This window comes from Natrix helvetica (genome assembly GCF_964273705.1).
Source record: "Natrix helvetica genome assembly, chromosome: Z".
Taxonomy (NCBI): domain Eukaryota; kingdom Metazoa; phylum Chordata; class Lepidosauria; order Squamata; family Natricidae; genus Natrix; species Natrix helvetica.
Genome location: NC_138554.1, coordinates 27,529,063 through 27,552,945, shown reverse-complemented (window position 1 = coordinate 27,552,945; position 23,883 = coordinate 27,529,063). Strand labels below are relative to the sequence as shown.

At 42.7% G+C, this 23,883-nt stretch overlaps 1 protein-coding gene across 1 annotated transcript; it reads right to left on the bottom strand.

Moving 5' to 3' along the window:
• Positions 1-4,283: 4,283 nt before the first annotated feature.
• Positions 4,284-22,459, bottom strand: LOC309401756 (sulfotransferase 1B1-like). The gene is made up of 7 exons (XM_081970979.1): positions 22,107-22,459; positions 20,871-20,999; positions 20,672-20,769; positions 20,454-20,580; positions 16,665-16,759; positions 6,585-6,765; positions 4,284-4,539 (listed from the first exon to the last, which is right to left on the bottom strand). The coding sequence occupies exons 1-7, from the start codon at positions 22,285-22,287 to the stop codon at positions 4,430-4,432; spliced, it is 921 nt and encodes a 306-aa protein (XP_081827105.1). The 5' UTR covers positions 22,288-22,459; the 3' UTR covers positions 4,284-4,429.
• Between the last annotated feature and the right edge of the window lie 1,424 nt (positions 22,460-23,883).

Here is a 23,883-nt window from a genome sequence, read left to right as displayed (position 1 = left end):
AGTAGTCTATGACTTTATATTTGGTTTGTTTTCCACTGAATTTCACACAAAAAAATTCTGGGAAATAAGCTTTTCATTAAATATTCAGATTATGAGATGTATTGGCCTTGACACCTCACGTTGTGAACAGAAGATAGATTTGTGTCTATTAGTAAATCACAAGGAACTCATCTGCCCTTTCAGCCTGTCCTGTAGTTGGTATTGTTAGATCGGGTAATGGAAAGGCACACTCAGGCTAAAGGCAACAACAGCTCTTTATTATGACACAACAAGTATGTACAATCCAGCGAAGGTTGAGTCTGACAGCAGCCCTTTTATAGGGAGCTGTCAGACCCTTTGACCAATGAGATTAAGCCTCTGTTCCCCCCGGAACAGAGGACCTTAGTGGAAACCATTATAACTGTAGCTAGTATCTAACACCTATGGACCTCCCAATGGTAAGATAATGGAAGAACAGATTATGTTTGCCACCTACTGTATTCATTGCAAATACCCTGTCCCATCACCATCAATATATTCCAGCTGCTTCTCATTCTTAGCTGTTTTCAAGCTCTTCTAAGTCAGGGGTCTCCAGTGTTGGTAATGTTAAGACTTGTGGCATGGCTGGCCAAGGAGTTTTGGAAATTGAAGTCTAAAAGTCTTAAAGTTGCCATTGTTGGAGATTCCTTTTCCCACTTGACCTGAGGACAATACTAGGTCTCCTTCAACAGAAACCTGGGCAACCAAATAACTAATGGAGCCCATGGCATTAGTGGGACCCACACCGTGCACATGGATATAATTTTGTATCTTGTGATGGTTTAGACTGCAAGAAACTCAATAACCCAAATACTTGCACTGTGGACCTTTTCCTCAAATCTGCCTTTTCTACTGTTTAGATATATAGAGACTTGTAAAAGATATGGGGCAATTTCTAGTATGCTGATACAGGTTAATAAGTAATCCACCAGATTTGGGGGGGGGGGGTTATTATGCAACTGTTTAAATGTTAATCTGCAAATGTTTAAATGTTTATTTAAAGCAAAAGGTAGGTACTGAATTACTGGTAATGGATTGAAGCAGACTTTGCCAGGAAATTCAGCACTTAATTTATAAAGTCATTTCTAGTAAAGTCAAAGAAGTGTGGAAGTGCTACTAAAACCTAATTTATGGCCGCAAAGTGACATGTGAGTCTCTACAGAAATTATATCAGGTTTCAATCTTAGGAAAAATGTAAGATACACTCCAGGGAACTTATAACTGGTTAAGAACTTAAATCACAATAATAATCACCCTAGCACCATCTATCTTCACTTTGTTTTTATTGCAACTGGATCCTAATTACTAACATTGCAACATATTTAAATACCTTCAACTGATAGATACTAAAACTATCAATGGATGTAGGAGATAATCTCTCTGCTGAAGAAAGTAACTGGGTTGTTTGTAACTATTTTTCCCCTCTTCAATAGAAACTATGGACTCAGAGACTCCTTTTCAGACCAGTTTGCACAGAAAATTTAAAGATATTGATTATTTATTTGTTAAATTTGTATGCCGCCCATCTCTTTACCAAGCAATTTTGGGTGGATTATTTAGGCTAACTATAAATAGGAGCATACTAAATACATTTTGGAAAATGTCACCAAGTTTTCTGAGGAACTTACATTGCTTGCATAAAGGACAAATACTTGTACGTCTTTTCTTTCCCCTGGCCTAAGGATGCAATATAGACTAGGATAAGCGAGTATAGATTTTAGTGTGTATGAGATTTATGACAATATCAAAACCTACCAAAAAGTGGGCAAGGTTTTTTTTTACAGATAGTCTTAGCCTTATAACAGAATTGGGACCAGAATTTCCATTGCTAAACAAGTTGGTTATTAAATCATGCCCACTTTTGCCACCTTTTTGGTATGGTTTTTAAGTGATTCATGTGCTTGTTAAATGAATCATACAGTTGCTGAACTTCCTCCATTGACTGCTTGTTGGAAGTCGGCTGGGATAGTTGGAAATAGCAATCACACGATGCCCGGTTGCTGCAACTGCCCTAAATATATGCCAGCTGCCAAGTGCCTGAATTTTGATCACATGACCATGGGAATATTGCAGTGGTCCTACGTACAGGGCACTGTAACTTGGTAGGTTTCAAATTTTTCGCTATCAGTTCGGTGGGCATGGCTAGGTGGGACCTGTGTGAGTGATGTATCTGAGTGGGTGTGGCCAACTTGACGTCATTCATGCCCACTCAGTCACATGACCCCACCACTACCAAGCTACATCCACAGAAAAAGGTAGTTTTTTAAAAAATTTTTACCTAATTATCTGCATGCCTCCCCACCCTCCCTTAGCACGCATTGCTCCATTTCCCCTGCTTCAGCAGTCCTGGCCCTAGCCCTGCTTCCTCCCCCACCACCGCCTCTTTGTTCAGATTGCTTACATTCCTCCTATCCCGTGGTGGCTGGTGCATACTCCGGAAGGCAAGCTCACCTCTGGTAGTTTTCAGCAGCCTGCAGCCAGCCACCGCAATCACAAAGCGGCTGTCAAAGAGGCCACAGGCCACTGAAAACTACCAGAGGTCATTGAAAAAGCCACTGCTGTCACCGCCCTGCTCTTTGTGCATGCGCATTCCATTGCCTGCTGTGTTGCTCCGCTCAGACTTGCAAGGCAATGGGATGCACGTGTGCAAAGAACAGGGCGGTGACAGCAGTGGCTTTTTCGGTGACCTCTGGTAGTTTTCAGCAGCTTCTTTTCCAGCTGCTTCCCAGCAACAACAGCTGGCTGGGGACCGCCAAAAACTACTGGAGGTCAGCTTGCCTTCCAGAGTCCAGACCAGCTGCTGCAGGACTAGAGGAAGGTAAAGATCCCAAACAAAGAGGTGGTGGGGGGGGGGAAGAAGCAGGGACAGGGCCAGGGATGCAGAAGGAGGGGAGATGGGGCAACATGTGCAACTGGTGAAGGAGAGCAGGCGGCAAGCGGGCGTGAGGCAGGTGGTGGTTCCGGGGCCTTGAGGAATGGTGCATCCCTGGGGGCCCAGCCCTTGACCCAAGACAAAGGGCGAGTGGGTGGCATGCTTACTTACCTTTGGTGAGCTGAGCAGAGCATGGAGGCAACTGGCGAGGTGTGTAGTTTGGCAATGTGGTGAAGCGAAGGCAAATATATAGGGCTGGGATGAGCAGGATGGGCGAGCAGGCAGAGCGAACGAGCAGGCAGGGTGAGTGAGCAGGCAGGGCGAGTGAGTGGCGACCAGGCAACTGGTTTGAGGGTATGGCCAGCCAGCAGTCGCTACCGGTTTGGCAACCTATGGCAAATTTTTGCTACCGGTTCGTGTAAACCAGTGTGAATCGGCTGAATACCACCCCTAATTGTTAGTCAAGGACTCCCTGAGTAGTATCCTCACAATTATGGTGTCACAATCTAAGTTTTGTCCCTTTCAGCGTGTGGCATCTACAAAAAGCGCAGTGCTTGATTTTTTGACCCTTCCCCAATTCCTCATTGAGTACAGTAATGATTCTCTTTAACAGAATAACTACATACCAGAGTTGAAAACAGAGGTGGGTTCCTCTCGGTTCGGCCAGGTTTGGCCAAATAGATAGTAACTCAGGCAGACACATGGCCATACCGGTTCTATCCTCAGCAGCGCCATCTTGATTTTCAGTTTTGCACATGCGCAGAACAATCTTCATTGAAAAAATGTAATTTCCCCTCCCTTTTTAATGTTGTGCGCATATGCAGACCTTTTTAAGTGCAAATGTGCACATGCATGGAAAAAGTTTTGGGCACTGAACTGGTGGTAATGTTAGCAGGAACCCACCCCTGGTTGAAAGGGTCTCGGAGGTCTTCAAGTCCAAACCCCTGCTTTGGCAGGACACCCTATACCATTTCAGACAAATAGTTGCCTAATCTCTTCTTAATAACTTTCAGTGTTGGAGTACCCCCAGCTTCTGGAGGCAAGTTATTCCACTGATTAATTGTTCTATTGTCAGGAAATTTCTCCATAGTTTCCTTTTCTCCTTGATTAATTTCCACCATTGCTTCTTGTCCTGCCCTCAGGTGCTTTGGAGAATAGTTTGATGCCCTCTTCTTTGTGGCAATCTCTGTATTATTGGAAAACTGCTATCATGTCACCCCTGGTCCTTCTTTTCTTTAACTAGAGATGGCCAATTCCAGAAACCATTCTTTATATATTTTAGCCACCAATCCCCTAATCATCTTTGTTGCTTTTCTCTGCACCCTTTCTAGACTCTCAATATCTTTATTTCTAGCTTTTATACTTTTATCTAGAGAATTTGGGTCCTTTCTCTCAATCATTCAACCACTGCAGAACCTATGTGCATTACATCCTCATTTTTAATAGCAAACTCATTTATTGGGATAGTTACAATAGTGTATTCCAAGGGACTGTATTTTACTATTTGATAAGTCCCAGAGAGGATAATTTCCTGATCTGTCATTCTTCCTGGAAATGTAAACTTGTCCCTTTCATCTTCTGCTGGTAATGTGCATCAAATACCTCCCTTTGAGCCACTGTGAAATAATTCTTCCAATCACCAACTGTACCTGAAGAAATGCAACAACAATAAAAAAAAACTTAGAGGGAATTTCAGAATTAAGAAAAGCCTTAGGTTACATCTGCAAATTCCATTCCACCATATTCTCTCCTAAGATCTAAGATCACCACCCATATCCTTTGATAAAAGGTAGGTGTCGTTTCTCTCCAGCTTTCTCTGAAAAGGACAGAAGAAAATCAGGATTGATCCAGTGGTAGTTGTTTTCCAGAAGCCCTTTTCTGCATCTTTTATATTTCCCCTTTTTCTTTGAGTAGAGCCCCAGTGATGAAGTTACCTTGCTTTTGCTTCTTCCCAAAATTAAAACAAAAACAAAAAAGCAAAACAAATTCTGAACATCTCCCATATACATCACATGATTTCTGAATGTCCTAAATGCTCTGAAGATGCTTTTTCAAAAGCACCTTTGGGATAAAAAAAGCTTTTTTGAAAAAGCACCTTTGGGATAACTATGACATGGATGACTGAGAATCTCCATAGACACGATGCCTCAATGGTCTTCCATATATGCTTTAGTTTTTTATGTAACATTTGTGTCATAGTTAATTTCACTTGTTCTTCTGGGTCAGGATTAGACTTCGTCTGCATATTCATTCACAAGTGCAACTTACTCCCAAGAAAAGTTTAACAAGATGGCAGCCCAAATCAAATCCTCTGAAGAGCTTCACACATCTGGAATGTAGTTATTCATGTGGTTAAGAAGCTGGCTTGGTTAGCAAGCCTGCATTTGAGACCCAAGTGCTGCTGCATGGCAGGGTGAGCTCCCGTCTTTTGCTTCAGCTCCTTGATGGGAATATAAAAGGGGCCTCCATAGGCGTTCCCAAGGCAATGGTGATGTCACCAGATAATCCTTTTAACCCTGAAGTATCTTAAATAGTGCCTCCAACAAGAATGGGATGGCAGCTCCTCCCTCACCCACCCACCCACCCTCCCTCCCTCCCCCTCTCTCTCTCCCTCACACACACACACACTCACACCAAAGGCAGCTGGGTTTCGTCACCAGCCATTCATCTCTACCATTTCTCCTCCGCTGTTAGCACCCTAGCTGTTCGTGCCGGCCAATGGGACCCAGCTTCTTTAGTCCCAGACCCTTCGTCATGGGCCATTCGGCAAAAAACTGTTCACCCCGGGCTTTTGGGTTCAGGTGACAGCTTTGGCGTAAAAGTAAGAGAAGGAGTCTGAGGAATTGTGACAAATAGAAAGTCATCATTTTAACCTTCCTGTGCAAAGGATTTTCTAGCTCGGACCCGAGGCAACTGGGCAGAGAAACAAACTCCCAGAGAGGAAACTCCACATGGAACACTTTCTCCCTCCCCCCCCTCTCTTTCTCCCTTCCCTTCCTCCAATTGACTGGCGGTGAACTGTCACCTGAGCCCAAAAGCCCCGGGTGAACAGTTTGTCAGTGAATGGCACATGATGAAGGGTCTGGGACTAAAGAGGCTGGGTCCCATTGGCCGGAGCGAACAGCTAGGGTCCTAACAGTGGAGGAGAAATGGTAGAGGTGAATGGATGGGGATGGAACCCTGGGGGCGAAAAAGGGGTGGCGAAGGGTACCAGGAGAACAGTCCTAGACCCCCAAAGGCTAGACCTATAAAGTTTGGACCATGGATAAGGAAACTCTGTAGGATTTAAAATAAAAGTAGGTGGATAATTTACTGCCCCAAATCTGTTTCCTGAAGCCTCCAGCACATACCCAAATCATAGTTCCTAAATCATTGACACTGTTTCATGTTATATTAAGGCAGTAAAATTTAGTAATACTGAATGAATGTAGCCCTTCCTACTCTATTTCCTTCCCTCAAATTCAGGGAAGGACAAGGAATTGCAGTCACATCTCCATGTCTGACTGGATTTTCATCCATTCAATAGCCCTTAACCTTCACAAAAATCTTTAGTGTCAACGGCCACCGAAACATTGCTTATTCCAGATATAAAGGTTCCTAATTTAGAACTAGTTTAAATTGCTGGTTTTTCTTCCTATTTTAAGGAAAGTCACTCTACAAATAAAAGAATATCATTTTGGGTTCTTGATCTTACCTTTCCTCATGAAGGAACTTTTTGACTTGTCAAAGATGGAACTGGGTACGGTTTCATAATTTGCCATGGGATTCTCTTTCATAATTTCAAATGTTGCCTTATGCACTATTTTCTGAACAATGTCTTCAGGCAAGTTGACCTGCAGGAAATCTTTTACACGGTGGACTTCACGGGCTAAATCCTGGCAGAAGATAGGCATGGATGGGGAAAAGGCCACAATGTGAGTGATATAAAATTAATTCACTAGATGCTGAAAAGATTGGTGAGAGGATGTAGAAAATAATGGAGAAATAGTTTTACCTCCAGAAATCAAATCAGATGACCTTTGGATCTACTACTTTACCTATGTTATTCTCCTAGCATCTCACAATTGTCCTGGACACTAACCTGGAGGAAGCAACACTTGATTTTAGATGTGTGAGAACAACTTCAATGCAAAATGGTCATTTTCTTATGATAAATGTACACCATGAAAAGATGTGAAGGCTAAGAAAGAGGAGGAATGGACTAATAAAAAGACAATGGACAATATCATGTGACTGAATTTTGAGCACTCAGCAACCAGACTATATTTATGTCCACTGATATCATCCTGTGGTCACATGACTATGTTTTATGAGGTTTTGCAGTTACTTCCGGTTTTAAGCAAAAGCATATCCATAGCAATCCACTGGTTTGCTTAAATAATTATGGCATTCACTTAACGACAGCCTCAAAAAAACTTGTAAAATCAGATTGGTCACGTGACCAACCTATTTTATAACCTTCATGATTTACAACCGTGATGGGCGGGCTACATTACAGTTGTAAGTCCAAAACAATCTGTAATATGGTTGACCTAATTATGCTGTGTATGGAGTTCACAGCAGATAATTTCTCTTTGCATCCTGAGAAACATCTGTTTCTGCCTAGGATTGAACTTTCAACCTTCTGAGTGGGAGGCAAGTGTCTTCACCTCTAGGCCACCACACTGCTCACTTGGCTGAATCCTCAGAACTGTGATTTATTCAATAAATCATGGTTTTACAAAGCTCAGCTTTGTATAATGTGTGAACCAAGCAACATAATGTTAATTAGATGTACCTATCTTAATAGGTACATCTAATATATAAATATTATAAATAAAATAAACCCCCACCATTGCCTCTGCAAAAAAAAAAAAAACCACCTTAAACTGTCTACCATGGACTTCACCGCCTTTCTAAGAGGTTTGTAAAGGGGGGGCATACATATGCGAGTACCAGCCTGCCTAACGAACCTGTCCTACTGTACCCGTTTATTTGTTACCCATTTCCTGTGTTCTTATTCATGTTTATTCTTATTCCTGTTAACACAAATTGAATTTGATAGAAAATGAAGATTTGGCAAACAAAATAAAATCGACAAGACAAAGCTAAAGCAAAGACATTCCTGAGTTCCTCCCACCTCTTTTCTCCTGTTACTAAAGCAAAGTTAAATTCAATTATGCAAAGCCACGCAGCATATTATCTTGCAATCAGAAAAAACAGATTTCAAAAACATTTCCAGTAACTTTAGCGTACCATGATTCACCCCAAAATATTGCAACATATCTATAACAGGGTAAAAATAGTAACTTGATCATTTTAGTCATTCTTTATGTCAAAATAATATTTCCTTCTTTACACATTATTTTCTCTACAACTGCTGTGAAAGCTGCAGGTTTTCTGGAATTCTTCCATTTACAAGAGATCCAGGCAGGAAAGTAGTTGCTAATTGCTATGAAGTAATCTTGAAACCTTCAGACAGATTGAAATTCATTAGTCCTTGAGTCAACTGCAGAAAAGTTTTCAGGCTCAATGTTTGCTATTGCTTGGCTTAACAAGACTAGAGTTGCCGCTATTCTTAAATGTAGGACAAACTGAGGACAGTAATTGGTGAATTTCTTTGGCTTCAATTCTCTCCCGCCCAGTGTCATTTGTCAGAAAAGTAGCCACCATTCACTCACTTAATTTGGGGTGATGGTGAGGTAGGGGGAATTGAAGAAGCAGAGTAGGATGTTTGTAGGTGGGGTACTTGGAATGGTGCTTAACTTTCTTAAGTTGTCTAACAGTTCACAAGTGCAGAGATACTCCACATTTGTGAGGGGTCAGGCTATTTCTGAATACAGATCTATCCTAATTTAAAACTAAATCCAAAATTAGCCTGGCTGTCAAGTCACAGATGGGAGAGAAGTGTGGACTGAAACGGTAAAGAGTGTTCAATAATGAGTTAAGCTCTCGATTTTAACTAGTACTGTAAAAAAATAATTGCTGGAACTGAGTCTTATTCTCATGGCTGGTAGCATACAAAAGAGCATGCAGGGTCCAAACGGAGTATAGGAGATTTCCCTTATAAAATTCTATAAAATAGCTTAATTAATTTTAATTGAAGAATATATTAAAAAAGTATAGTTCCTAGATTTCAAAGGTATGTGTTAGATCTGGGCAACGAGAGACAGACTGCGGACGCGACGTGACTTAACAGCTCTTTATTAGTAATAGTAGTGATCCAGCTTACTCTGTGGTCGGAGGGTTCCCCTTTTATAGGGATGAGGCACGCCCATTGACCAATCAGAGGAATACCTGTTTCCCGCTGTAGGAGCGGACCTGAGGGAAGACTTATCCCGATATATGCTAATATCTAACACCCCTCCCCTCCTAGATGGGACGTTGCGGTAGGTGACATAGTCCTTTAGGTAGGTGGGTGTTTGTCTTGCTCGGGAGGAACGTCGGAGTTCAGGTTGTGTTGAAGTACTTGCAGGATTGGTTTCCTGTTGGGTTGAAGTAGTTGCAGGATCGGGTGCTTTTTCTGTTTCTGGAGGTCTTGCGTTTTCGATGCTCTTTTCCCTGGTATCTTGTTCGGCTGCGATGACGGGGGTTTGCTCAGCGGCTGTGATGACGGGGGGTTGCTCAGCTGCGTGCGTGATGTCCTGTCCCCCGCTTAGCTCGCCGGTGTCGTCGTTTCCTGGGATGAAGTTTCCCTGCGGTTGTCTTTCTGTGGACAGGAAACTTTCGCCCTCATCCCTTAAGTTGGAGTGTGCTAGGCGACCTCGAAGCTGATCGATGTGCCTTCTCCAATTCCGCCCATCTTCAAGCTCTAACAAATACGATCGAGGGCCCATGATGCCAATGACCCTTGCCGGTATCCACAATGTCCCCCCTGTGTAATTTTGAGCATAAACAGTGTCTCCTTCTCTAAAAGATCTGACCTTACTTGTAGAGTCTGGGGGAGCCGAGGTAGAATAATTCGGGTGGAGCCTGTCCAGGTGAGACCGTAGGCGGCGACCCATTAGTAGTTCAGCGGGGCTTCTACCCGTCGTTGCGCTCGGGGTAATGTGTTGAATGAGGAGGTAATGGTCAATGCGTGTTTGCCAATCCCCCGGGCCCATCCTGGCGAGGGCCTCTTTCGCGAACCGCACCATTCTTTCTGCCTGACCATTGGACGCTGGATGGAATGGCGCGATGAGGGCGTGTCTGATTCCCAACCCTGCTAAAAATGTTTCGAACTGCATGGCCGTGAATTGGGGCCCGTTGTCCGATACTAACAGATCTGGTAGACCGTGGGTGGCGAAAAGTCGCCTAAGAACCTTTATAACTGCCTCTGCCGTGGTTGATGTCATTAGGACTACATCCAACCATTTAGAATAAGCATCTACAACTATGAGGAAGGTTTGACCCTGGAATGGCCCTGCAAAATCAATATGAATGCGTGACCAGGGTGCCTTGGGTTTCTCCCATTCTGTGGCGGGCGCTTCCGGGGGTGCTGGTCTCGACTCCTGGCATGGATCGCAAGTGGCCACCCACTCCTCTATTTCTTTGTCCATATTGGGCCACCACACATAACTTCTCGCTAACGCTTTCATTCTCACGATCCCCGGATGCCCCATATGTAAAGCATTCAATACCTTTTTTCGTAGCGCAAAAGGAATAACAACTCGATCCCCCCACAACAAACATCCCTGTAACACGGAGAGTTCGTCCCGTTTAGACCAAAACATTTTGAATTCCGGGCCCACATTTCCCTTTGGCCACCCCCTCCATACCCAAGTTTGCACTTGTTTTATTAAATTGTCCTTCGAGGAGAACCTTGCAACGTCGTAAGAAGAAACCGGTCCCGAATCCAAACAGTCAATGAGCAATACCGGTATTTCTGGAGTGGGGTCTGGCAAAATGTCTGGTAATGGGCAACGGCTGAGCGCATCTGCGTGCCCTAGAGTGGAGCCCGGTCGATGAATTAACTTGTAAGAGTACGCAGCCAGGAAAACAGTCCACCTGGTCATACGTGGAGAAAGGGAGACCGGAGTGGGGCGATTTCCCGCCAAAAGTCCTAACAGCGGTTTGTGATCAGTAATGAGTTCAAAATCGCGGCCGTAGAGGTATTCATGGAAACGTTTCACACCTGCAACGGCAGCCAATGCTTCTCTGTCCATTTGGCTGTAGTTCCTTTCGGCCGATGAAAGAGTTCTGGAGTAGAAAGCAATGGGTGCTTCTTTCCCGTCGGGCATCCTGTGGCTGAGGACTGCTCCAACCCCGAACGGCGATGCGTCGCAGGTCAATACCAGCGGGAGGGTCTGACTGTATTGTACAAGTAGTGAGTCAGTGGTGAGCAGGCGCTTTACCCCGGCGAATGCTGCAGCTTCGGCTCGTCCCCATCTCCATGGTGCGTTCCTCTGGAGTAGACGGTGTAGTGGCTCAGCAACGGTCGCCTTCTGTCTCAGAAAAACGCTGTAGAAATTAAGTAGTCCGAGGAAAGCCTGCAACTCGGTTTGATTTCGTGGTGTGGGGGCGTCCTGGATCGCCTTAATTTTCTTTTCAGTGGGGTGAATTCCCTGACCATCAATTCTATAACCCAGGAATTCTACGCTAGGCACGTTAATTTGGCATTTCTCTTTTTTCAGGCGGAGGCCCTTCTCTCTGATTCTGGCCAAAACAGATCTGACTCTTTTGTTTAGTTGCTCCTCGTTTGCAGCGGACACCAAGATATCGTCAAAATATGGGACGACTCCCGGTATCCCTTGCAACAGTCGTTCCATGACGCTCTGGAACAATCCTGGAGCAATACTTACGCCGAATTGTAGCCGGTTGCATTTAAACGCTCCTCTGTGCGTCACTATAGTCTGGGCCTCCGCTGTGGCGCTATCTACTGGCAGTTGCTGGTAAGCTTGTGCCATATCTAACTTAGCGAAAACCTTTCCTGGCCCCAATGAGTGCAATAGGTGCTGTACTACGGGCACCGGATATGCGCTCTGTTGTAGCGCGACATTAATTGTGCATTTATAGTCTGCGCACAAGCGGACTGATCCGTCTGACTTAACTGGGGTCACGATAGGTGTCTCCCAACGCGCGTGATCTACCGGCTCAAGGATTCCTTGTTCCACTAACTTATCTATCTCTTTATCTATTTTTGGGCGGAGTGCAAAAGGCACTCGTCTCGGTTTAAGTCGGATTGGCGCCACATTTGGATCTAAATTGAACGATATTGGTTTGCCCACATACTTACCAAGACCAGAGCTGAACACATCCTCGAACTCCTTAAAGATCTTTTCAGCGCTGCTGTTTCTCACGGCGTTTATTCCGGTGACTTCTAATCCCAGGGCTTCAAACCAATCAAGCCCCAGGAGGTTCTGCAATGGCGCGCTGGAGATGGTCACGGGCAGCTGGGCTTCGATGTCCTTAAACTGGATGTGGAATGTGCCTTGGCCCACGATGGGGACTTGGTTCCCCTGGTAGTCTCGTAGCAGGACGTCAGGAGCGTGCAGTTGGCTCTTTCTGAGGCTGGGAATGGCCTGTTTCATGGATGCCCATGAAATGATCGTCAGGGTTGATCCTGTGTCAACCTCCAGCTCGCAGGGTGAGCCCTCCAAGAGGACTGTGACTTTCAGCCTTTTGGGCCGCTTAGGGCGGACCTGATGTATCGTGGTGAGATACGTTCGCAACTCCTCTCTCTGGGTCAACTCTATCTCATCGTCTATATCCTGAAAATACTCTCGTTGAGCGTCTTGGTAGAACGCTCTTTCGGCTCTCTGTGTGAATTCTCTCTGGGGATACGCTCGCTCACTTTCTTGTGAGTAATCTCTCTGGGAATACGCTCGTTCAGCTCTTTGGGGAGTTTCTCTCTGAGTAAACACTTGTGGATTTCTCTCTGGGCGCCCTTTTTGATTTCGCCAAGCCCCTGGGTTGGGCTTCTGTTGGCGGTACATGGGTGGCTGCCGTGAGGCAGGGACTCCGCTCCGGCACACTCGTGCGATGTGCCCAAGTTTGTTGCATTGCGAACAAACAACGTTCCTGAACCTGCAAGTAGACCTGGGGTGATTCCCTCCGCAGCTTGCGCAGGGCGGCAAACGGGATCCGGGTTTCCCCCCAGGCCTCCAGTGACTGCTCTGCATTTGGTGACTGTCCTCGAACTCGGGCTCCACGTAGTCGGGGCTTGCGTCTTCGTAGTGGACTCTGGTTTGTCTCGGTGCTGGCTGGGTTTCGTTGACCCTTCGTTGTATGGTCACTGCTGATTTCTCCGCTGATTCCGACGCTCTTGCTTTGTTCAATGCTGACTGTAGGGTTAGATTCGGGTTGGCTAACAGTTTCTTTTGCAACGAAATGTCTCTTACCCCACAGATGAATTGCTCTAAGATATGCTCTTCCAAATCCCTGTATTCACAGTGGGCTGCTATTCTTCGTAGAGCTGCAACAAATTGGTTAATGGATTCTCCCGCCTTTTGAGTCCTCATGTTGAACTCTTTGCGGCTGACATGGCGGGACGGTTTTGGCGCGTAATGTGTTTCCAAGGCTTGTTTCAGCGTCGCCCATGGTACTGCTTGTATTGGAGTAGGCGCGGTGAGGTCTCTGGCCGTATTGAAGACTTCCTTTCCGCAGTAGCCGAGGAAGATATTTTTCTTTCTTGCATCGGTGATCCCCGTGTACTCATTTGCTTCGAGGAAACACTCGAAGCGAATCATGAAGGCTTCCCATTCGTCGGTTGCTGGGTCGAAAGGAGCGGGGGGAGCATGCATCGCCATCTTCTCAGTTTGAATTTGCCGCGCTGCGGTGATCTGAGATGGCTGCCGGAATTTCTGCCGAATTCCTGGGCTGGATCAAATCCGGAGATTCTTGAAGTAGCGTTCTTCGTCCTATCTGTCTCTCGATCCCACCCTCGTCGCCAATGTTAGATCTGGGCAACGAGAGACAGACTGCGGACGCGACGTGACTTAACAGCTCTTTATTAGTAATAGTAGTGATCCAGCTTACTCTGTGGTCGGAGGGTTCCCCTTTTATAGGGATGAGGCACGCCCATTGACCAATCAGAGGAATACCTGTTTCCCGCTGTAGGAGCGGACCTGAGGGAAGACTTATCCCGATATATGCTAATATCTAACAGTATGTTTGAGATGTGTCAGGTTAGAACTCTGGGAGACAAGAGAAAAACCATGTTCTCTTTATCAGCACTTTTGAAAGGACACTGGGTTCACATATTTCCTTTTCTAATCACTTTTGGGATCAATCAATCAGAACAGCACTGGAAGGGGCCCTGAAAGTCTTCTAGCCCAACCTCCCTGCTCAAGCAGGAGACCTTATACCATTTCAAACAAGTGACAGTCTAGCCTCTTCTTTAAAAACTCCAGTGATGAAGCACCTACAACTTCTGAAGGCAAGCTGTTCCACTAGTTAATTGTTCTCACTTTTAGGAAGTTTCTCCTTAATTCCAGGTTGCTTCTCTCCTTGATTAGTTTCCATCCATTGTTTCTTGTCTTACCTTCAGATCAGTGGTGGGTTTCAAATTTTTTTGGAACCTACTCTGTGGGTGTGGCTTGCTTTGTGGGAGTGGCTTGCCAGCCATGTGACTGGGTGGGAGTGGCTTGCTGGCCATGTGACCGGGTGGGAGTGGCTTGCCAGCCATGTGACCAGGCGGGAGTGGCTTGCTGGCCATGTGACCGGGTGGGAGTGGGATGTTAGAAGATCCCAAATGAAGTTAGAAAGGCTGGGTCCCAAACCGAGCTGGCTTAACTGGGATAGGGGGAATAGGGGTAGAGGTTCACCAAGGACCCTCCTCTCCTTTCCCCTCCTGGGATCACTGCCTTTCCCCCAAAAAGCAGAGGGTGTCAGTATTTAGAGGGAGCATCTCCCAACTTCCCCCCTTTGTGTGTCACTCTTTCTCTCTCTCTCTTCCTCCCCCCGTTTCTCTCCCCCCTTTCCTTCCTCCTCCTTTTCCTCTGCACGGTTCCCCCCCAGTTTTTCACACTGAGCCATTGGGGGAGGGCAGAGGCAGAGAAAGAGAGACAGATTGAAGGCGAAAGAGATGGGGGTGTCCCATTTTGAGAAGCCTCCCTTCGCAAAAGATCGCTGAGAGGAGGAAAGGGAGGATTCCCCACCCCACTCAGGGCTGTTTTCGATGGGAGGCTTCCCCCCCCCCCTCTCAGAGCTGTTTCCCTTCGCAAAAGATCACTGAGAGGAGGAACGGGAGGATTCCCCACTCACTCAGTGGGGGGGGGAGCGAACAATGGAGCGGCTTCTGGACGGGCGGGGGCGAGCGAGTGAGTGACAGGGCCGGGGCAGGAACTTACTTCTGGGTTCATTGACTAACAGGTTCGCCCGAACCGGTGCGAACCGGCAGGAACTCACCACTGCTTCAGATGCTTTGGTAAATAAGTTGCCTCTTTGTGGCAGCCTCTCAAATATTGGAATACTGCTAAACCTTTAACTGCTTTTCAGCTATTAAGAACCTTAGGACTGACATATTTGATAGCTCTGGGTGATCCCAAAGGTGCTTTTTTTTTCAAGAGGCAACTGGACTTTCACCAGTTGATGTCTTAATAAATAATTAATATGATATACAAATAACAAGGCAAGAAAATGACCTGGTTAATTTTGCTACTTTGCAATTACAGAAGAGGCTTGTTAAAGTTTTGAAGAAACTTTTGTGAGAAAGGGACAAATAAAAATGGAAAAGAAATAAAATACTACAAAATTATTTGAGGGGGTCTAAAGATTAAGATTGTTAGAAGTAAAAGGAATATAAAGATTTATGTGATCAGGGTTAAAATAGATATTTATTTATTTACTTCCTTGCTTACTTACTTACTTATTTTTTATTGCTGGCATTTTTCCATAAATGCAAGGCCTGTTTGTTTGTTTTTCCTGTTCAACATAGGGTTGATCCATTTGGTTGCAACAGGAATTGACCAGACAGCTTGTCACCTTAGCCTGAAATCTGAGAGAGACTTGTCCAAAGTCATCCAATCCGCTTTCATGGCTAGGCAGGACTAGAACTCACAGTCTCTGGTTTTTAGTCTGGTGCCTTAACAATGAGACTAAACTGGCTCTCAATATGTTATTAATGGACTTTTGCTGACATCAGGATTGAAATGATGATACTTTATGGATTTGTTAATAAGATAAGAGATGGGAAGAATTTGTTTTACTTCAAGAGAAGATACGTTATTAAATTTCTTTATACTTGTTTATACTTGTGATAATTTCTTTATATATTTATTTTATTTTTCTTTACTATATTCTTATTTTTCTTTCTTTTTTCTTTCTTTCTATTTTTCATCATTTTCTGCACCTTCTACGTTTCTCTTTTTCTTTCTTTCCAATCACAACAGTTTTTATTGTTAAGGTTTTGCTGTTGTAATTACAATCCTTTTAAAAAAATAAAATACTATTTAAAAAAGAAAGTAAAATTTCGTAATCTTTACTGTGAAAACATTATGGTCTCATAAGATTTCAACTTCCTTATTGGAAAGTTTTCATTCTTGCCGAAGCTATGAAGTTTAGATGCTTCATGAGATTTCACTGGGATGGCTGTGAGTGTGTATAAACATTGTGGGATGCTGTAGGTATTGTTTGAGGACTGGCAGAATCCCTGGCATCAGGCTACTGATTATCACAACATTCTGTTTTCCACAACAGTCAATGAAATGCTGTACCTTTGAAACCCCTTAACCAGGACATGAAAGCAATAATCTACTGGCACTATTAAGAAACTGTGATTCAGATCTTTGCTTAATCCCTAAGATTGTACAATGTTTAAAAGATTTCTCAACCACTCTTTTATGTGGATTCGGTTTCTCCACCACTTTGAACTTACTTTCTTCATGTCTTCATAGAAGACGTAGAGAATACGATGATTATCTTTCTCATCCCAATAACGCTGCACGTGATCATACCAAGATCCCCAGGCAACTAAGTTACAAAGTAAGATGGAAGAACAAGGATCAACATTCATTTAATGAAATCAATTGATCAAAAGCAGTGCAATAATACACAGTCACTTACCTGTCAATCTCACAAGACTCATTGGCATTTACTATATCCCAATAAGGTTTTCAAAGAAAATATGGCAAAAGAGAGGGGAGAAGTAATTGGGAAAACAATGGGAATTAGACTTTGAATTCAGAATGTATTTCTATGGGAGGAATGGAAGTTATGAAAAAGAACAAAAGGATGTCAGACTTGTATAAAACAACAGGAAGGTACTTCAGGAAGGAACATGAATGAACGGAAGAGTGGAAGTGAGGAAATACAGATAATCCTTAACTACAATTGAGCCCCAAATTTCCATTGCTAAGAAGGCATTTGTTTAGGGAGTTTTGCCCCATCTTACGACATTTTTTGCCACTGTTGTTAAACGAAATCACTGCAGTTGTTAAATGAATCATGTGGCCGTTAAGCAAATCTTGCTTTTCCCGTTGACTTTGCTTGTTGCAACCCAGCTAAAATGATTACAAAGAGTCCTATAAAGCACTACGAGGCAGTATATAAGTCTAAGTCTAATGCTGTTGCTATCCCATAACCATGCCAGTTGCCAAGCACCCACATTTTGATCAGGTGACCGTGGGGATGCTGTCAAAAGTGTAAAAACTAGACATGTCTCTTTTCTCAAGGCTGCAACTTCGAATGGTCACTAAACGAATGGTTGTAAGTTGCATGGGGTGAGCGATTGCAAGTGGCAGAGTGTGCAAATTGGGCATAAATGAATATGCAAGGGAGGTGTATATAAGGCTCTTACTCTTCCTGTTTTAAATTGACATTAATCCCAGAAAGATTATCCAAATGGTAATGCAGTCCCTCACACACACAAAAAAAAAACCACTCACCCCTCTTTTTGCTGTACATATAATACTGGAGTCTTAATTCATTTATCATTCTATTACTTAATTAAATCTGCATAGGTGAATATATACTTTTGTAAACAATTTATATTTTGTTACCAAGTTTACTTGCATATATTTTAACTAATTAGCATCACCTGAGAGGAAGCAGGCAATGAATGATGAGAATAGTAATTTCCAAAAGTTACTTACATTTAAAAAATGAAAAACAAGCATGCTTCTTATGCAACTGATTTTTTTTCCTGTGTGTATAGTGGATCAATCTGCTCTATTACAACCCCAATTGAAATCCTTCTGCCTAAAACTATAACTTTTGCAAACATTTTCTCCTTCAACCAACATTTGAACTATTCTGTAACAGGAACCATATTTTAAGAGAAATAGAAAGAGAAATCAAATACAAAAGAGAATAAAACTCTTACTTAAAATAATTATAGATGAGAAAAGACTATTGTGAGAGCATCATCTCTGCACTCAAGATTGTTTTCACACAAGCTTAGAAATTGTATTTACACATCGTGCTAAGCATGGTTATTTTCAATCTTGACTGTTTTTAGTGACTTAAGTAGCACAGACCATTTGACTGATTTATGGATCAATGTTTTGCAGAAATAAAAAAAAATAGTTATAAGCAGGTTAAACTGATTGAGTTTGGGGTTCCAGACTTCATATCTCCAGAATGGACTGAGACATATTCTTTTCTCTCTCGAACTTTAAACATAATTGGAACAAGGATCAATCATTGGAACAAGAGTCAACTAGAAAAAGCAATGCCCTCTGTTATATAAGGCAGTTTCCAATTAAAAAATATTGGATACTGAGCCAGTATCCAGTACTGCAGTAAAAAAAAAACTACTTTAGATGGAGTTTCCTTATTTTGAACAATTAAAATTTGGTACACAATATAACCTGAAAGTCACACATGTGACTCCCGAAAGGTCTGTAGAGACATCAAATCCCTTGATAACAGTTGGCACTGCCAATTTTTAGCAAATAAAATTAAACCCAGTGACTGAAAGGGTGGATAACATAGCAGGAAACAGATTAGAGAAAATCAGCTTATGAAAAAAAAGGGTGTGGATGACAATTAAGAAACTTCTGAAGGATATTTTTTTTGGCAGCCTTTGAGTTAGTTTTGACTTGACATGACTGCCTGGAAATCTCTTGCATTTTTCATGGCAAGGTATTTGAAGTAGATTGCCCACAAAAAGAAAAATAAACAGAATATTTGCAAATGAGCTAATGATCATGGCTGAATGAAGAATTAGTGAGTAGATGTAATTCACCTCTGGGTAAAGAAAGGAGTTGAGATCACCCACAAGTACTTCATACAACTGTTCCTCCTGAGAAGATCACAAGATAGTGGTTTCTGGTGGTTTTAGAACTCTGGGAGATGAGAGAATAGCCATCTTTCTCAAACTATGATCAGTGCCTTTAAAAAAAACCCAGCTTTGTGTACTTACTTTTCTAATTACTTTCAAAATCACTTGTTGACCCTTTTCAGCTATTAGGAACTTTTGATCTGTATTTTACCATTCTGGGTGAATTTCCTCCAACTTAGTAAAATAAGTTTTAAATGCAAGTTTAAGGACTTTAATAATTTGGAGTGAGGAATAAACAGCAAAAGGTTAATTGGAAATTTGGTTTTATAAAGTTACAAATGGATTGAGGGTCCAGATGAATTTGAAATAGGATTTTGGAATTAATTATAAGAAACATTTTAAAGATTGTCTGCCTCTGTAGTTAGACTGTATTTCAAAGATGTTATAGAAGAGGAGCAAATTTCGCCAGACAAGACTGAGACTGGTCGAAAAATAGATTTTAAAAGTCACAGACTACAAGTGGAACATGGAAAAAGATGCTGCACTAGATATGAAAAGAAAAGCATTTCTTATTTTCCAAGTAGATATTCAAGAAGAGTTCTATACAAGGCAAAGTTCACTAGCCTAATGTTACAATTCTCTGCCTTCAAAATCAGAATTCTGTTATTATCTTTATTTATATCCAGGGCCTAAATAAGAATAAACTGGGGACCTGTGTCCCAAAACAAAATTTTGGTAGTGGCATCTCATAAGACTGGCAAGGAGCTAATGGTGTGATCCACGTTTGAACTTTAGCAAACAGAAGATCGGTTTTCCAATAAGCTATTGCAAATTCTTGTAGCTTAGCCAAGTTGATATTGCAAATTCCCCACATCTACATTTCAAAAGTATTGCTGAGCAAGCTTTGGAGATTGCTTCGTGGTACTATAAATCACCTTTGCTTTTAAATCGATACAGTATTGCTTAATTAATTAAGATAATGAGACAAACCAAGTTCTCTGATCTAACACATGCTAAGGAAGGAAACCAAGCAGAAATACTTTCCCTAAAAATATTTTCAGCAAAGGTTCAGCTGTTGGACTCCCCAATACAAAATCAATCATCAGACCATCCTCAAATATTATCTGCTGGAGAGGATGCCTTATTTAAGATATTATTGTGTGCACTCACTGTCCCTTAAGAAAATTATAAAAAGGAGGCAAACCCCAGTCCCCAGATATTTTGAATTGTGGTGAACTCTAAAGACCTAGAAAGATACACAATGCTAACTCAGGGATGTCATTTTGGTGGATCATTCCTGGCAAGCTGAATGGATGTGGTGCATCTCTGTTTCTTAAAATATTTACTCTAAAATTGTTTTTGGCATTTTGCTCTGATTTGAGCTTTTGTCTTTAAATTCTGGTGGACGCATTGGCTACAGGCTGGCCACTGGTTTCCACATACCTTTGCCTTCCATGAATTTTGTCACATACTCTTCCCAGGTCCCTGGATCTGGCTGAGTTAAATTCATCTGGTCAAAGAAGTAATAGGATACCAGATTATCCTTGGCATTGCGAGCAACGTAGATCATCTGTAATGGGATAGAAAAGAGAATGATATGCGATAATAGATTAAGGCTGAAGAGAGGGACAAAGATATGAGGGAGCCTTAAATGAACGTACTTTGCAGTTATTTTCCCAAAAGCTTTTAGGGACAAGCTGGAAGGGCAGGTGGGTCTTGATCACCCGAGGAGATGGAGCATTCACCAACTTATCAACGCCTGAGGAAGAAGAAGCAGAGTAGAAGACAACATCAGTCCAACAGCCTATATATTCAAGATCTAGAGCTGGATATCAAGATAGCGATGCTTCCTGGCCTTACCAGAAGGCATAGGAGGTGGAGAGCAGATTTCTAAAAATGGGATCCGCACATATATGGGGGCCCTGTGCGCCTTTTCCAAATCACCTTCGTTCAATACTAGATCCACAATTTCTTGCATCCATGTGGTACCTGAAAGCCCAGAGGAAAGAAACAATTTGGACAATCGCTTGGTGACAATACAAACCTTCCCCCACACACACACTGCAATTCATGACAGTGGTCCCACCTCCTTATATTTTGCCAATATACTAAATTGTATAAATGTTGCAATATTAATATTCATCATTCAACAAATGCACTATTACATGTAGAAGCACAAATAAATATTCCATTTCATATGAATTAAAACTTCACCACCCGCACATGACAAAAAAAAAGTATCAGCAGAATTGGGGGAACCCAAGATTTGTGAAAATAAAAATAGTTTTTAGAAAAAGATCATACAGTAAATGTTGTGGGGGGGAGGGGGAGGGAACCAAATAGCCCAGTGAGGACTTTGCATGTAAACAGAATATATTTTGTTGGAGAGTAGAAATGGAAAAAAAAAAATGAAGAATGGAGTTTCCTGAATGGAAGCATTCATTGCATCTGAGGTCATCTAAAGAAGCTTAGAGAATACAGGACAGAAAAATGTCTCATGATTATCACAACTCCTTACTTTTTCCATTCCTGTTTCATGCATTTTGAAATAGTAATGTACAAATTAACAAGCAAGCCATTTATAGATACACAGCTTCCTACTGACAACCTTAAACCTTTTCACTTCTGAGACAGTTAATGTATTGAAAAGCAAAAACTTGAAAGCAGATTTCTTTTTACAAAAAAAAATCAAACCTGTGTTCCATTTCTATAAAACAACTGGTTTTATGTCTTTGAGAAGTATCATATGACATTTAATCCATATAAACACCGATTTATGAAACTTGAGTGTCAGAATAGTTGGTTCTAGTTTATCCTAATGTTCAATTCCAGCATTATCAAAACAAGTACTCATGAAAAATCTACCATTGGCAGACAATCCTTCAGCCAAAATGGATTCAAAAGGTGCAAGAAAAAAATGCATTACTCTCAGTTTTTCAAGCACATGCCATATGCCCCAATTCTAATAGCTGTTTGTCACATTTGGATAGAGCGATTGTTACGTTTTTGCGTGATCAATGCTCAGGTCTTCTCTTTATTATCCTGACTTTTGTTCTTGCCACATTCCCTCTACTATATTGCCCCATAACATCTCACCTGCTTTAGGATAAGTTGAGATGATCAAGTCATCTGGTCTTGCCTGGAAGTTTTCAATGGGATCCCATTGATTTGCAATAGGTTCCATCAGGGGGATTCCACGGACCAATGTCAGCGGATACCTATAAAAGAGATTTGAATGCTTATGTAAAAGATCATTGTAGTCCAGCTTTTCAGCCATGATGCGTTTTCAAGGTTGAGAGTCGTAAAGTTCTTCTCTAAGTTTTCTGAAGTTATTCTCTCAGAGGAAAGCTGCCCTCACTCCCTCTAGGCACCGTTTCCTGCACAGCCCTTTTATCTCATAACAGCTATGTTCTCTTCTCATTAGTATTGCCACAGGAGAGTTCAGCACTAGGAAATTCTTTGCATTCTACTATTTCAATAAGCCCAACCCATTGTTTACCAACCAATTAGAGTGTCAGGACACAGGAACGCCCAGGGAGGCTGGACTTCTGAGTATTTAATCACTGGATGTTTTCATGAAGTCTTTTACTGAGCAATTGGCCTGTTACAGGATCTTATAAGGGTTTTTAGGGTTTTTAGGGGTAGTTTTTAATGTATCTCTAATTTTAATTTTAATTATTATTGTACAGTTTATATGTTACCTTCTCCATCTATATTCATCTATATTTATCTATACTTATCTATATCTGTATGTATTTATATTGTGTTTTAATATGACTGTACACCGCCCCGAGTCCCTTCTGGGAGAGGGCGTGGTTTATAAATTAAATAAAAGTTAAAAGTTAAAGTTAAAGTTCAGATTACACACATTTTTTTAAACACATCTTTTCAATTAACAGATACCTAACATATGGAAGCAAAACACACAAAACCCAAATTTTCTCTCTAGGGGTAGAAGACTCCTGGAGCCAGCCTCATAATCAGAGATCTTCAAACTTGGAATTCTGGAAGTTGAAGTCCACAAGTCTTAAAGTTGCCAGGTTTGGGGACCCCTGCTCATAATAAAAAAAAGCATTAGTTCTAAGCTCCCATAGAACTCTCGTTTCAAGATGAGTCTCCCGCAAATATGGCTTTTTTGCCTATTGTTCAGACTGCGGACAGAAGTCCGGCGGAACTATCTCTAAACCTCTGTGGAAGGGAGAGTTGATCTTGGGCATGAACGCGGGGTCCAGTCTGAGGATGACCCGGTTAGCTAGGAATGTGCAGAGGTCCCTTCTTCTGGAGAGAGCGTTAAGCTCAGATACTCTCCTGGCTGAGGTGATGGCAACCAGGAAGACTACCTTAAGGGTCAGGAATTGGAGGGAAACCTCCTTCAAGGGCTTGAAGGGCACCTCAGTCAGTGCCTGAAGACCGTGGCTAGGTCCCAGGTCAGAAATCGATGGACCACAGGGGTTTCAGATTCACTGCCCCTTTGAGGAAACGCTTTAGGACAGGGTGCTGGGATAAAGGCGGGCGTCCACCCACCCCCCAGAACTGTGGAAAAGACAGAGACCTGTCTCCTAAGGGTGCTGGGGGCCAAACCCTTTCCCAGACCTTCCTGCAGAAAGTGCAGAACCTGGGGCATGGATGCCATGGCTGAGACGATGTCCCTCGCTCGGCACCAGTCTGCGGAGGTGACCCAGGAGGCATTATAAATGTGATTGGTAGACTGTCTTCTGGATGCCTCAATGGTCCTAATGACCTTCGCGGAGAACTGGGCCCCTCTTAATTGCTCCCGCTCAAGCGCCAGATGGTCAGATGGAGCCACTCCAGGTCCATATGCTCCAGACCCCTGGAGCAGTGTCACCTCCCCTTGCGGGATCCTCCAATGGGA